Below are 10,207 nucleotides of genomic sequence, written 5' to 3' on the forward strand. Positions count from 1 at the left end.
ACAAAGCTGGTGCCAGGCTATCCTTGTTGTGACATCACAAGAGAAGCATGGGGAGAGAGGCCAAAGAGGAGAGGATGGATGCCCCTGCTGTTAATCAATGGAACATGACAGTTTGAATGAGGATTCAATTCAACATACTATGCAACTCTATTGAGACCGGAGGTGAGACCAGTAGGCTATGTATAAGTTGACACAGATAGATAACATGCATAAAATTAGCATACAGCTAGGCTTTTGAACATAACCACTCATTATTACAGAATGCAGAATTACAGGCGTACTGTAAAATATGCACAGACATACAATGTTTTGATGAGCCTGACCACACCTCCACACAAGCAACCAATGAGAGTATGGTTCAAAGTACTGTACCAGCTTCTTGGAACAGACTTTGAACAGAGTGAGTGAGTGAGTGAGTGAGTGAGTGAGTGAGTGAGTCAGACTGACAGACAGACAGAGAGAGAGAGAAAAAGAGAGACAGAGAGAGACAGAGAGATGAGCTAAGAAATTGTAACACAGAGGAATTGTAACTCAGGTATTTGAGTGATTTTGCTTTCCTAGATTTTCTCTTTTTTGGCACTCTTAATTTGAAAATATGAACTTTAGGGCTCAAAGTGAGGTCAATAGCAATAGATTTTGCAATTTCAAATATCATAGATTTTGCTATATCATTATTAACTTTACCTGAGATGTGAAATGGGTAGCAACAGGGTTCTGCTTCACCAAGTGGAAATAAGTAGCCTCAGCAGTTGCACTCAGCATCGATGTGATGAGCCCTGAAATGCAGCAAGGAAAACATAAGCATCATGTATTGAATACCCGATCTGTGTATACATTTATGTGGAAGGTTAACCGGGTGAGCAATGATGTGTAGTTAACGGGGGTGAATTATGTTAAGTCAGGTTTACCTGACAATCATAACACTCAAATCTGAATGTGCAAGGCAGGTAGGTGGTGGAATGGGTATAGTGCTACGTGGAAGTATTTATTCATGATGTATTAACAAACTAGATGTGGTAAGTCTCTCCATTACCACATGTAATCCATTCCTGGCAATGAAAAATACATGAGCTCATACTGTACATATAAATGAAAAGCAGACATTGAGTAGACAGACCACTCCTGTGCCTTCTCTTAGGTACTATTCTATGACCAAGGTCCCCCCCTCCCCACACACACACACACACACACACACACACACACACACACACACACACACACAGTAGATCCTTTTATAAAGACAACAAAGCGAAATATTCGGTCAAAGATATATTGTTACATGCCTGCAAAGAGAGAAGGAGTGCTGTGAGCTGACAGAATATACCTCAAACAGAAAAACACCCATATTTCTAATCACAGTATTGGATGTCCCATCTCCCTCTCTCTTTCTCTGCTTTCTCTTGCTCCATTCAAATACAATGCACACACACAAATCAGGAGAGATCTGGGAGGAGTAGGAGTAGAGGAAATAGAAGAGTTTGGGATAGAATTAGGGTTGAGAGAGGAGTGGAGGGGAAGGATTGATGTGATTGGTCCAGAAGGAGGGTGGCTGTACAGTCATATTCTTCTGAAAGCATGGCTCAATGAATGAACACTCTTCATTTCAGGTAGCCAGCCAACACAACATTGAGGTAAATGCTATTATGCCCAGGGATAAGCCAGGTACTTTCCACGCACAGATGTTTCTCAAAGCTTTAACTGAGTGTCAGACTACTGTTCTGATATGGATTTGTACTCTGTTCTTTTCCAGTTCTCCTCCACAGCTGACTGAAACTGACAGTTGAACATTGGCTGGTTGACTGAGGTATTATCCATCCATCTTCCACTAATCCATTGTTTTCCTTGCAGATCACGTTTACAGATACACAGACAGAGAAACTGCCAAGGTAACTGTGTCTCAGATAGATGGCTGACAAGCAGATCAGGTAAGTGCGGATAAGGATATTGATGGAAACAGATGAATCTGAGAATATTTTATCAAATTTTTTAATTAATGTTCCATTTTGAGTCTTGAAGTAATTCCTCCACCATTTTCCAGCTCTCTCATTCTTGTTTTTAACTTTTTTTATTGATTGGTCATTGTCACCTTTTTGAACCCTTCTCACTCTTCTCTCTTTCTCTCCCTCTCAGTTTACCTGCCAAATTGATCAACGGGGGAATTGCTGGACTGATTGGTGTGACATGTGTATTTCCTATTGACCTAGCCAAGACCCGTCTCCAGAACCAGCAAAATGGTTCCCGTCTCTATACCAGCATGTATGTACAATGTTGTTCAACACACTCTTTTAACCAGTCAAAAAAAGTAAAAAATCTAAAACAAACTTGCAGTTTGCTTGTAGTATCTGCTTACCTCTGGTTGATTCTCTGAGTCCTTTGCACAGTATGTCATGTACTGTCATGTTGTCTTGTCTCTGTCCTTTCCCTTCACCCTGTCTCCCTCTGCTGGTCGTTGTTAGGTTACCTTTTCTCCCCCGCTTTCTCCCAGCTGTTCCTTGTCTCCTCTAACTACCCATTCACCCCGTTTCCCACCTGTTCCCTTTTTCCCTCTGATTAGGTCCCTATATCTCTCTCTGTTTCTGCTCCTGTCCTTGTCGGATTCTTGTTTGTTTGTGTCATTCATGCCTGAACCAGACTGTCGTCATGTTTGCTGTAACCTTGTCCTGTCCTGTCGGAATCTGCCGGTCTATCTGAGCCTACCTATGTTTGGTTATTAAAGAAGCTCTGTTTAAGTTAGTTCGCTTTTGGGTCCTCATTCACTCCCCGTAACAGAAGAATCCGACCAAGAATGGACCCAGCGACTTCGGATCCTCTCCACTCAGCCGTCGAGATCCAGGGAGCGATGCTAGGCAGACACAAGCAGGAATTGTCTGCTGCTCGACATGCCGTTGAGACCCTGGCCACCCAAGTCTCCAACCTCACAGAACAGGTTCACCATCTCCGCCTCGATCCACCGGCCACTTCCAGGGCTTTCGAATCTCCGGAGCCCAGAATCAATAACCCGCCGTGTTACTCTGGGGAGCCCACTGAATGCCGCTCGTTCCTCACCCAGTGTGATATTGTGTTTTCTCTCCAGCCCAACACTTACTCCAGGAGCACTGCTCGTGTCGCCTACGTCATATCTCTCCTTATTGGACGGGCTCGTGAGTGGGGCACGGCAATCTGGGAGGCAAGGGCTGAGTGTACTAACCAGTATCAAGACTTTAAGGAGGAGATGATACGGGTTTTTGATCGATCTGTTTTTGGGGAGGAGGCTTCCAGGGCCCTGTCTTCCCTATGTCAAGGCAATCGATCCATAACAGACTACTCTATTGAGTTTCGCACTCTTGCTGTCTCCAGTGGCTGGAACGAGCCGGCCTTGCTCGCTCGTCTTCTGGAGGGTTTCCGCGCAGAGGTAAAGGATGAGATTCTCTCCCGGGAGGTTCCTTCCAGCGTGGATTCCTTGATTGAACTCGCTATTCGCATTGAGCGACGGGTTGATCTTCGTCACCGAGCTCGTGGAAAGGAGCTCGCGCTCTCCGTCGCCTCCCTCTCCGCATCACTACCATCTTCCTCTGCCGGCTCGGGTGCTGAGCCCATGCAGCTGGGAGGTATCCGCATCTCGACTGAGGAGAGGGAACGGAGAATCACCAACCGCCTCTGTCTCTATTGCGGTTCCGCTGGTCATTTTGTCACTTCATGTCCAGTAAAAGGCCAGAGCTCGTCAGTAAGCGGAGGGCTACTGGTGAGCGCTACTACTCCTGTCTCTCCTTCAAGATCCTGCACTACCTTGTCGGTCCATCTACGCTGGACCGGTTCGTCAGCTTCCTGCAGTGCCTTAATAGACTCTGGGGCGGAGGGCTGTTTTATGGACGAGACCTGGGCTCGGGAACATGACATTCCTCTCAGACAGTTAAAGGAGCCCACGGCCTTGTTCGCCCTGGATGGTAGTCCTCTCCCCAGGATTCAGCGTGAGACGCTACCTTTAACCCTCACTGTTTCTGGTAATCATAGTGAAACCATTTCTTTTTTAATTTTTCGTTCACCTTTTACACCTGTTGTTTTGGGCCATCCCTGGCTAGTTTGTCATAATCCTTCCATTAATTGGTCTAGTAATTCTATCCTCTCCTGGAACGTCTCTTGTCATGTGAAATGTTTAATGTCTGCTATCCCTCCTGTTTCCTCTGTCTCTTCTTCACAGGAGGAGCCTGGTGATTTGACAGGGGTGCCGGAGGAATATCACGATCTGCGCACGGTGTTCAGTCGGTCCAGGGCCACCTCTCTTCCTCCACACCGGTCGTATGATTGTAGTATTGATCTCCTTCCGGGAACCACCCCCCCCCCCGGGGTAGACTATACTCTCTGTCGGCTCCCGAACGTAAGGCTCTCGAAGATTATTTGTCTGTAGCTCTTGACGCCGGTACCATAGTCCCCTCCTCCTCTCCCGCCGGAGCGGGGTTTTTTTTTGTCAAGAAGAAGGACGGGTCTCTGCGCCCCTGCATAGATTATCGAGGGCTGAATGACATAACAGTGAAGAATCGTTATCCGCTTCCTCTTATGTCTTCAGCCTTCGAGATCCTGCAGGGAGCCAGGTTTTTCACTAAGTTGGACCTTCGTAACGCTTACCATCTCGTGCGCATCAGGGAGGGGGACGAGTGGAAGACGGCGTTTAACACTCCGTTAGGGCACTTTGAATACCGGGTTCTTCCTTTCGGCCTCGCTAACGCTCCAGCTGTCTTTCAGGCATTAGTCAATGATGTCCTGAGAGACATGCTGAACATCTTTGTTTTCGTTTACCTTGACGATATCCTGATTTTTTCACCGTCACTCCAGATTCATGTTCAGCACGTTCGACGTGTCCTCCAGCGCCTTTTAGAGAATTGTCTTTTTGTGAAGGCTGAGAAGTGCACTTTTCATGCCTCCTCCGTCACATTTCTCGGTTCTGTTATTTCCGCTGAAGGCATTAAGATGGATCCCGCTAAGGTCCAAGCTGTCATTGATTGGCCCGTCCCTAAGTCACGCGTCGAGCTGCAGCGCTTTCTCGGCTTCGCAAACTTCTATCGTCGTTTCATCCGTAATTTCGGTCAGGTGGCAGCTCCTCTCACAGCCCTTACTTCTGTCAAGACGTGCTTTAAGTGGTCCGTTTCCGCCCAGGGAGCTTTTGATCTCCTCAAGAATCGTTTTACATCCGCTCCTATCCTTGTTACACCTGACGTCTCTAGACAGTTCGTTGTCGAGGTTGACGCGTCAGAGGTGGGAGTGGGAGCCATCCTTTCTCAGCGCTCCCTCTCTGACGACAAGGTCCACCCATGCGCGTATTTTTCTCATCGCCTGTCGCCGTCGGAACGTAACTATGATGTGGGTAACCGCGAACTGCTCGCCATCCGGTTAGCCCTAGGCGAATGGCGACAGTGGTTGGAGGGGGCGACCGTTCCTTTTGTCGTTTGGACTGACCATAGGAACCTTGAGTACATCCGTTCTGCCAAACGACTTAATGCGCGTCAGGCGCGTTGGGCGCTGTTTTTCGCTCGTTTCGAGTTCGTGATTTCTTATCGTCCGGGCTCTAAGAACACCAAGCCTGATGCTTTGTCTCGTCTCTTCAGTTCTTCAGTAGCCTCCACTGACCCCGAGGGGATTCTCCCTGAGGGGCGTGTTGTCGGGTTGACTGTCTGGGGAATTGAGAGGCAGGTAAAGCAAGCACTCACTCAAACTCCGTCGCCGCGCGCTTGTCCTAGGAACCTTCTTTTCGTTCCCGTTCCTACTCGTCTGGCCGTTCTTCAGTGGGCTCACTCTGCCAAGTTAGCCGGCCACCCTGGCGTTCGGGGTACGCTTGCTTCCATTCGCCAGCGTTTCTGGTGGCCCACCCGGGAGCATGACACGCGTCGTTTCGTGGCTGCTTGTTCGGTCTGCGCGCAGACTAAGTCCGGTAACTCTCCTCCTGCCGGCCGTCTCAGGCCGCTTCCTATTCCCTCTCGACCGTGGTCTCACATCGCCTTAGATTTTGTCACCGGACTGCCTTCGTCAGCGGGGAAGACTGTTATTCTTACGGTTGTCGATAGGTTCTCTAAGGCGGCTCATTTCATTCCCCTTGCTAAGCTTCCTTCTGCTAAAGAGACGGCACAAATCATCATCGAGAATGTTTTCAGAATTCATGGCCTTCCGTCAGACGTCGTTTCGGACAGAGGTCCGCAATTCACGTCTCAATTTTGGAGGGAGTTTTGCCGTTTGATTGGGGCTTCCGTCAGTCTCTCTTCCGGCTTTCACCCCCAGTCTAACGGTCAAGCAGAACGGGCCAATCAGACTATTGGTCGCATCTTACGCAGTCTTTCTTTTCGCAACCCTGCGTCTTGGTCAGAACAGCTCCCCTGGGCAGAATACGCCCACAACTCGCTTCCTTCGTCTGCGACCGGGCTATCTCCTTTTCAGAGTAGCCTCGGGTACCAGCCTCCGTTGTTCTCATCTCAGTTCGCCGAGTCCAGCGTCCCCTCCGCTCAGGCTTTTGTCCAACGTTGCGAGCGCACCTGGAAGAGGGTCAGGTCTGCACTTTGCCGTTATAGGGCGCAGACTGTGAGAGCTGCTAATAAGCGTAGAACTAAGAGCCCTAGATATTGTCGCGGTCAGAGAGTTTGGCTCTCCACTCAGAACCTTCCCCTTAAGACGGCTTCTCGCAAGTTGACCCCGCGGTTCATTGGTCCATTCCGTATCTCTCAGGTCATTAATCCTGTCGCAGTGCGACTTCTTCTTCCGCGATATCTTCGTCGCGTCCACCCGGTCTTCCATGTCTCCTGTGTTAAGCCCGTTCTTCGCGCCCCCGCTCGTCTTCCCCCCCCCCCCCATCCTTGTCGAGGGCGCACCTATCTACAGGGTCCGTAAAATCTTGGACATGCGTCCTCGGGGCCGTGGTCATCAGTACCTAGTTGACTGGGAGGGGTACGGTCCTGAGGAGAGGAGTTGGGTTCCCTCTCGGGACGTGCTGGACCGTGCGCTGATTGATGATTTCCTCCGTTGCCGCCAGGTTTCCTCCTCGAGTGCGCCAGGAGGCGCTCGGTGAGTGGGGGGGTACTGTCATGTACTGTCATGTTGTCTTGTCTCTGTCCTTTCCCTTCACCCTGTCTCCCTCTGCTGGTCGTTGTTAGGTTACCTTTTCTCCCCCGCTTTCTCCCAGCTGTTCCTTGTCTCCTCTAACTACCCATTCACCCCGTTTCCCACCTGTTCCCTTTTTCCCTCTGATTAGGTCCCTATATCTCTCTCTGTTTCTGCTCCTGTCCTTGTCGGATTCTTGTTTGTTTGTGTCATTCATGCCTGAACCAGACTGTCGTCATGTTTGCTGTAACCTTGTCCTGTCCTGTCGGAATCTGCCGGTCTATCTGAGCCTACCTATGTTTGGTTATTAAAGAAGCTCTGTTTAAGTTAGTTCGCTTTTGGGTCCTCATTCACTCCCCGTAACACAGTAATCCTTTGTGTTCACAACACAGGTCAGATTGCCTTATCAAGACCATCCAATCAGAGGGGTACTTTGGCATGTACAGAGGTAGGACAAAATTGTGTGTGTGTGTGTGTGTGCATGCGTGTGTGTGTGCGTGTGTGCACACAGGTTTGAGCATGTTCTTTGTTTATGATTCTGTGTATCTCTATTTCTTTAACCATTAGGTGCTGCTGTGAACCTGACTCTGGTCACTCCAGAGAAGGCCATCAAACTAGCTGCCAATGACTTCTTTAGACAGCACCTGTCCAAGGATGGGTGAGTAGTGCTCAGAGGCGTCTTTCAAACACCTACCTGTCAAATACAATCCTACACCAGTCGTAACTGACTGGTACACCAACCTCTTTCCCACTCTGATCTCTTTGAATAGATGTACTTGAAAGATGTATTATATACTATATCAGCTTTAACTAACTTCTTGTTTGGATTTGATATACACATCACAAATAGGATTGTAATAATATCTTCACTATGTGCTGGGATCTAGTGGTAATACGTAGAAGTATAAATATTTTGTAAACACACATCATGGTTGATAAGACCAATCCCACAGGCCCCTGCAGCATTATCCGCATGACATACCTGGGCTATCTTTAGCATCCCTCAACATTTCCATGGGGACCAACAACATGGCTGATAAATTATTGAGTGACCTGCGCTAGTGAACTGGTGAATTATTAACATGTTTCTAAGACTGTGTGAGTGCGTGTGTGTGTGCATGTATGTATGTATGTATTTGTGTGTGTGTGTGTGTGTGTCTTTATGTATGTTTCTTTATGTGTATGTTATGTTTGGTATGTTTATTGTATTATGCATGTTTATGGTCATGGCCTATGTGTATAGAAACAGAGAGTTTTATGTTGTATGCCTTTTGTTTAATGTATGGAAATCACTTGAGATAACACCAGAACATCCAGGGAAATGAGCAAAGTCATTGAACCAAAATAATTATGACATTTGTTCTCTCTCTCAGTCAGAAGCTTAGCCTGCTGAGGGAGATGCTGGCGGGTTGTGGTGCTGGTACATGTCAGGTAAGATCAGTTTGGGTATCAGCCTCAGACAGCTTTCTACTACCATCTTGTGGCTCAACAGTAATTATGCACAATAGTTGTGTGTCTGCCTGGGTATTTGAACTCTTCTGAAACAGTCATACAGTCTCTCCATCTCTCTGTCTCTCCATCTCTCTGTCTCTTTGTCTCTCCATCTCTCTGTCTCTCCATCTCTCTGTCTCTCCATCTCTCTGTCTCTCCATCTCTGTCTCTCCATCTCTGTCTCTCCATCTCTCTGTCTCTCCATCTCTCTGTCTCTCCATCTCTCTGTCTCTCCATCTCTCTGTCTCTCCATCTCTGTCTCTCCATCTCTGTCTCTCCATCTCTCTGTCTCTCCATCTCTCTGTCTCTCCATCTCTCTGTCTCTCCATCTCTCTGTGTCTCCATCTCTTTCTCTCCATCTCTCTCTCTCCATCTCTGTCTCTCCATCTCTCTGTCTCTCCATCTCTTTGTCTCTCCATCTCTCTGTCTCTCCATCTCTCTGTGTCTCCATCTCTCTGTCTCTCCATCTCTTTGTCTCTCCATCTCTCCATCTCTCTGTGTCTCCATCTCTCTGTCTCTCCATCTCTTTGTGTCTCCATCTCTTTGTCTCTCCATCTCTTTGTCTCTCCATCTCTTTGTCTCTCCATCTCTGTCTCTCCATCTCTCTGTCTCTCCATCTCTCTGTCTCTCCATCTCTCTGTGTCTCCATCTCTCTGTCTCTCCATCTCTCTGTGTCTCCATCTCTTTGTCTCTCCATCTCTTGGTGCAGGTCATCATCACCACTCCCATGGAGATGCTAAAGATTCAGTTACAGGATGCAGGGCGGATAGGTGAGAGATGGGTAGAAGAAGGAGAGAGGAGGTTGTATGTTCCCCTGTTCCCAGTCACTGTTTCATGACTAACCAATATATTGTCAGCCAAACAGACACAAACAGATCACAGAGATCTGATCAGTTAGAACCCGTAACAACCACCATTGTTTTTGTATCAATGTAAAATAGTTACTCTCCCCACATACTCCCCACATTAAATTTTGTTTGACAACTACTCCTGAGGCATTCCTGCTTCTCTGTCCCTGGTTAACGATGTCACAGTGATGATATTGATGATGTTTTGTGTGTTATGACAGAGGATCAGAGGAAGCTGATGTCCCAGGCTGCAGTTGGGGACCCTGGGGTCCCAGTGGAGTTGAGGTCCCATACAGCAATGCAGCTCACCCGGGAGACGGTAAGAACATCTCTGTACAGCAATGCAGCTTACAAGTGCATGGTAAGGACAGTTGTGTGTGTGTATACATGTATGAGTGTGTATACAGTTGTGTGGTTTTTCCATGCATCGGCAAGACAGAACAGCTGCCTCCGGTAAGACAAGGGGTGGAGGTCTGTGTCTATTTGTCAATAACAGCAGGTGCGCAAATTCAAATATTAAGGAAGTCTCGAGGTTTTGCTTGCCTGAGGTACAGTATCTCTTGATAAGCTGTAGAGTACACTATTTACCAAGAGAGTGTTCATCTATATTTTTCGTAGCTGTCTATTTTCCACCACAAACCAATGCTGGCACTAAGACCGCACTCAACGAGCTCTATAAAGCTATAAGCAAACAAGAAAATGCTCATCCAGAGGCGGTGCCCCTAGTGGCCAAGGACTTTAATACAGAAAAACTCAAATTGTTTTACCTGTTACATGTGCAAGAAGAGAGGAAAAAAACTCTAGACTAC

The 10,207-nt window shown here is 47.7% G+C and overlaps 1 protein-coding gene across 1 annotated transcript; it reads left to right on the top strand.

The window, feature by feature from the left end:
* Nucleotides 1-1,520: 1,520 nt before the first annotated feature.
* On the top strand, nucleotides 1,521-9,516 carry LOC149983077 (mitochondrial glutamate carrier 1-like). Its single transcript, XM_090238790.1, has 7 exons — nucleotides 1,521-1,631; nucleotides 1,849-1,925; nucleotides 2,131-2,256; nucleotides 7,452-7,507; nucleotides 7,627-7,717; nucleotides 8,433-8,490; nucleotides 9,260-9,516. Exons 2-7 carry the CDS (start codon nucleotides 1,906-1,908, stop codon nucleotides 9,386-9,388), a joined length of 480 nt encoding a protein of 159 aa, XP_090094916.1. The 5' UTR covers nucleotides 1,521-1,631; nucleotides 1,849-1,905; the 3' UTR covers nucleotides 9,389-9,516.
* The last annotated feature ends 691 nt before the right edge of the window (nucleotides 9,517-10,207 follow it).

This window comes from Oncorhynchus mykiss, chromosome 6, assembly GCF_057628025.1.
Source record: "Oncorhynchus mykiss isolate SJ-2025 chromosome 6, ASM5762802v1, whole genome shotgun sequence".
Lineage (NCBI taxonomy): Eukaryota > Metazoa > Chordata > Actinopteri > Salmoniformes > Salmonidae > Oncorhynchus > Oncorhynchus mykiss.

Excerpts from the sequence above, each read along its gene's own strand:
- LOC149983077 (XM_090238790.1), top strand. The coding sequence starts at position 1,906 with ATGGCTGACAAGCAGATCAG. Across the intron at positions 7,508-7,626 it reads GTACTTTGGCATGTACAGAG|GTGCTGCTGTGAACCTGACT; the intron begins GTAGGACAAAAT and ends TTTAACCATTAG. Across the intron at positions 8,491-9,259 it reads GTGGTGCTGGTACATGTCAG|GTCATCATCACCACTCCCAT; the intron begins GTAAGATCAGTT and ends CTCTTGGTGCAG.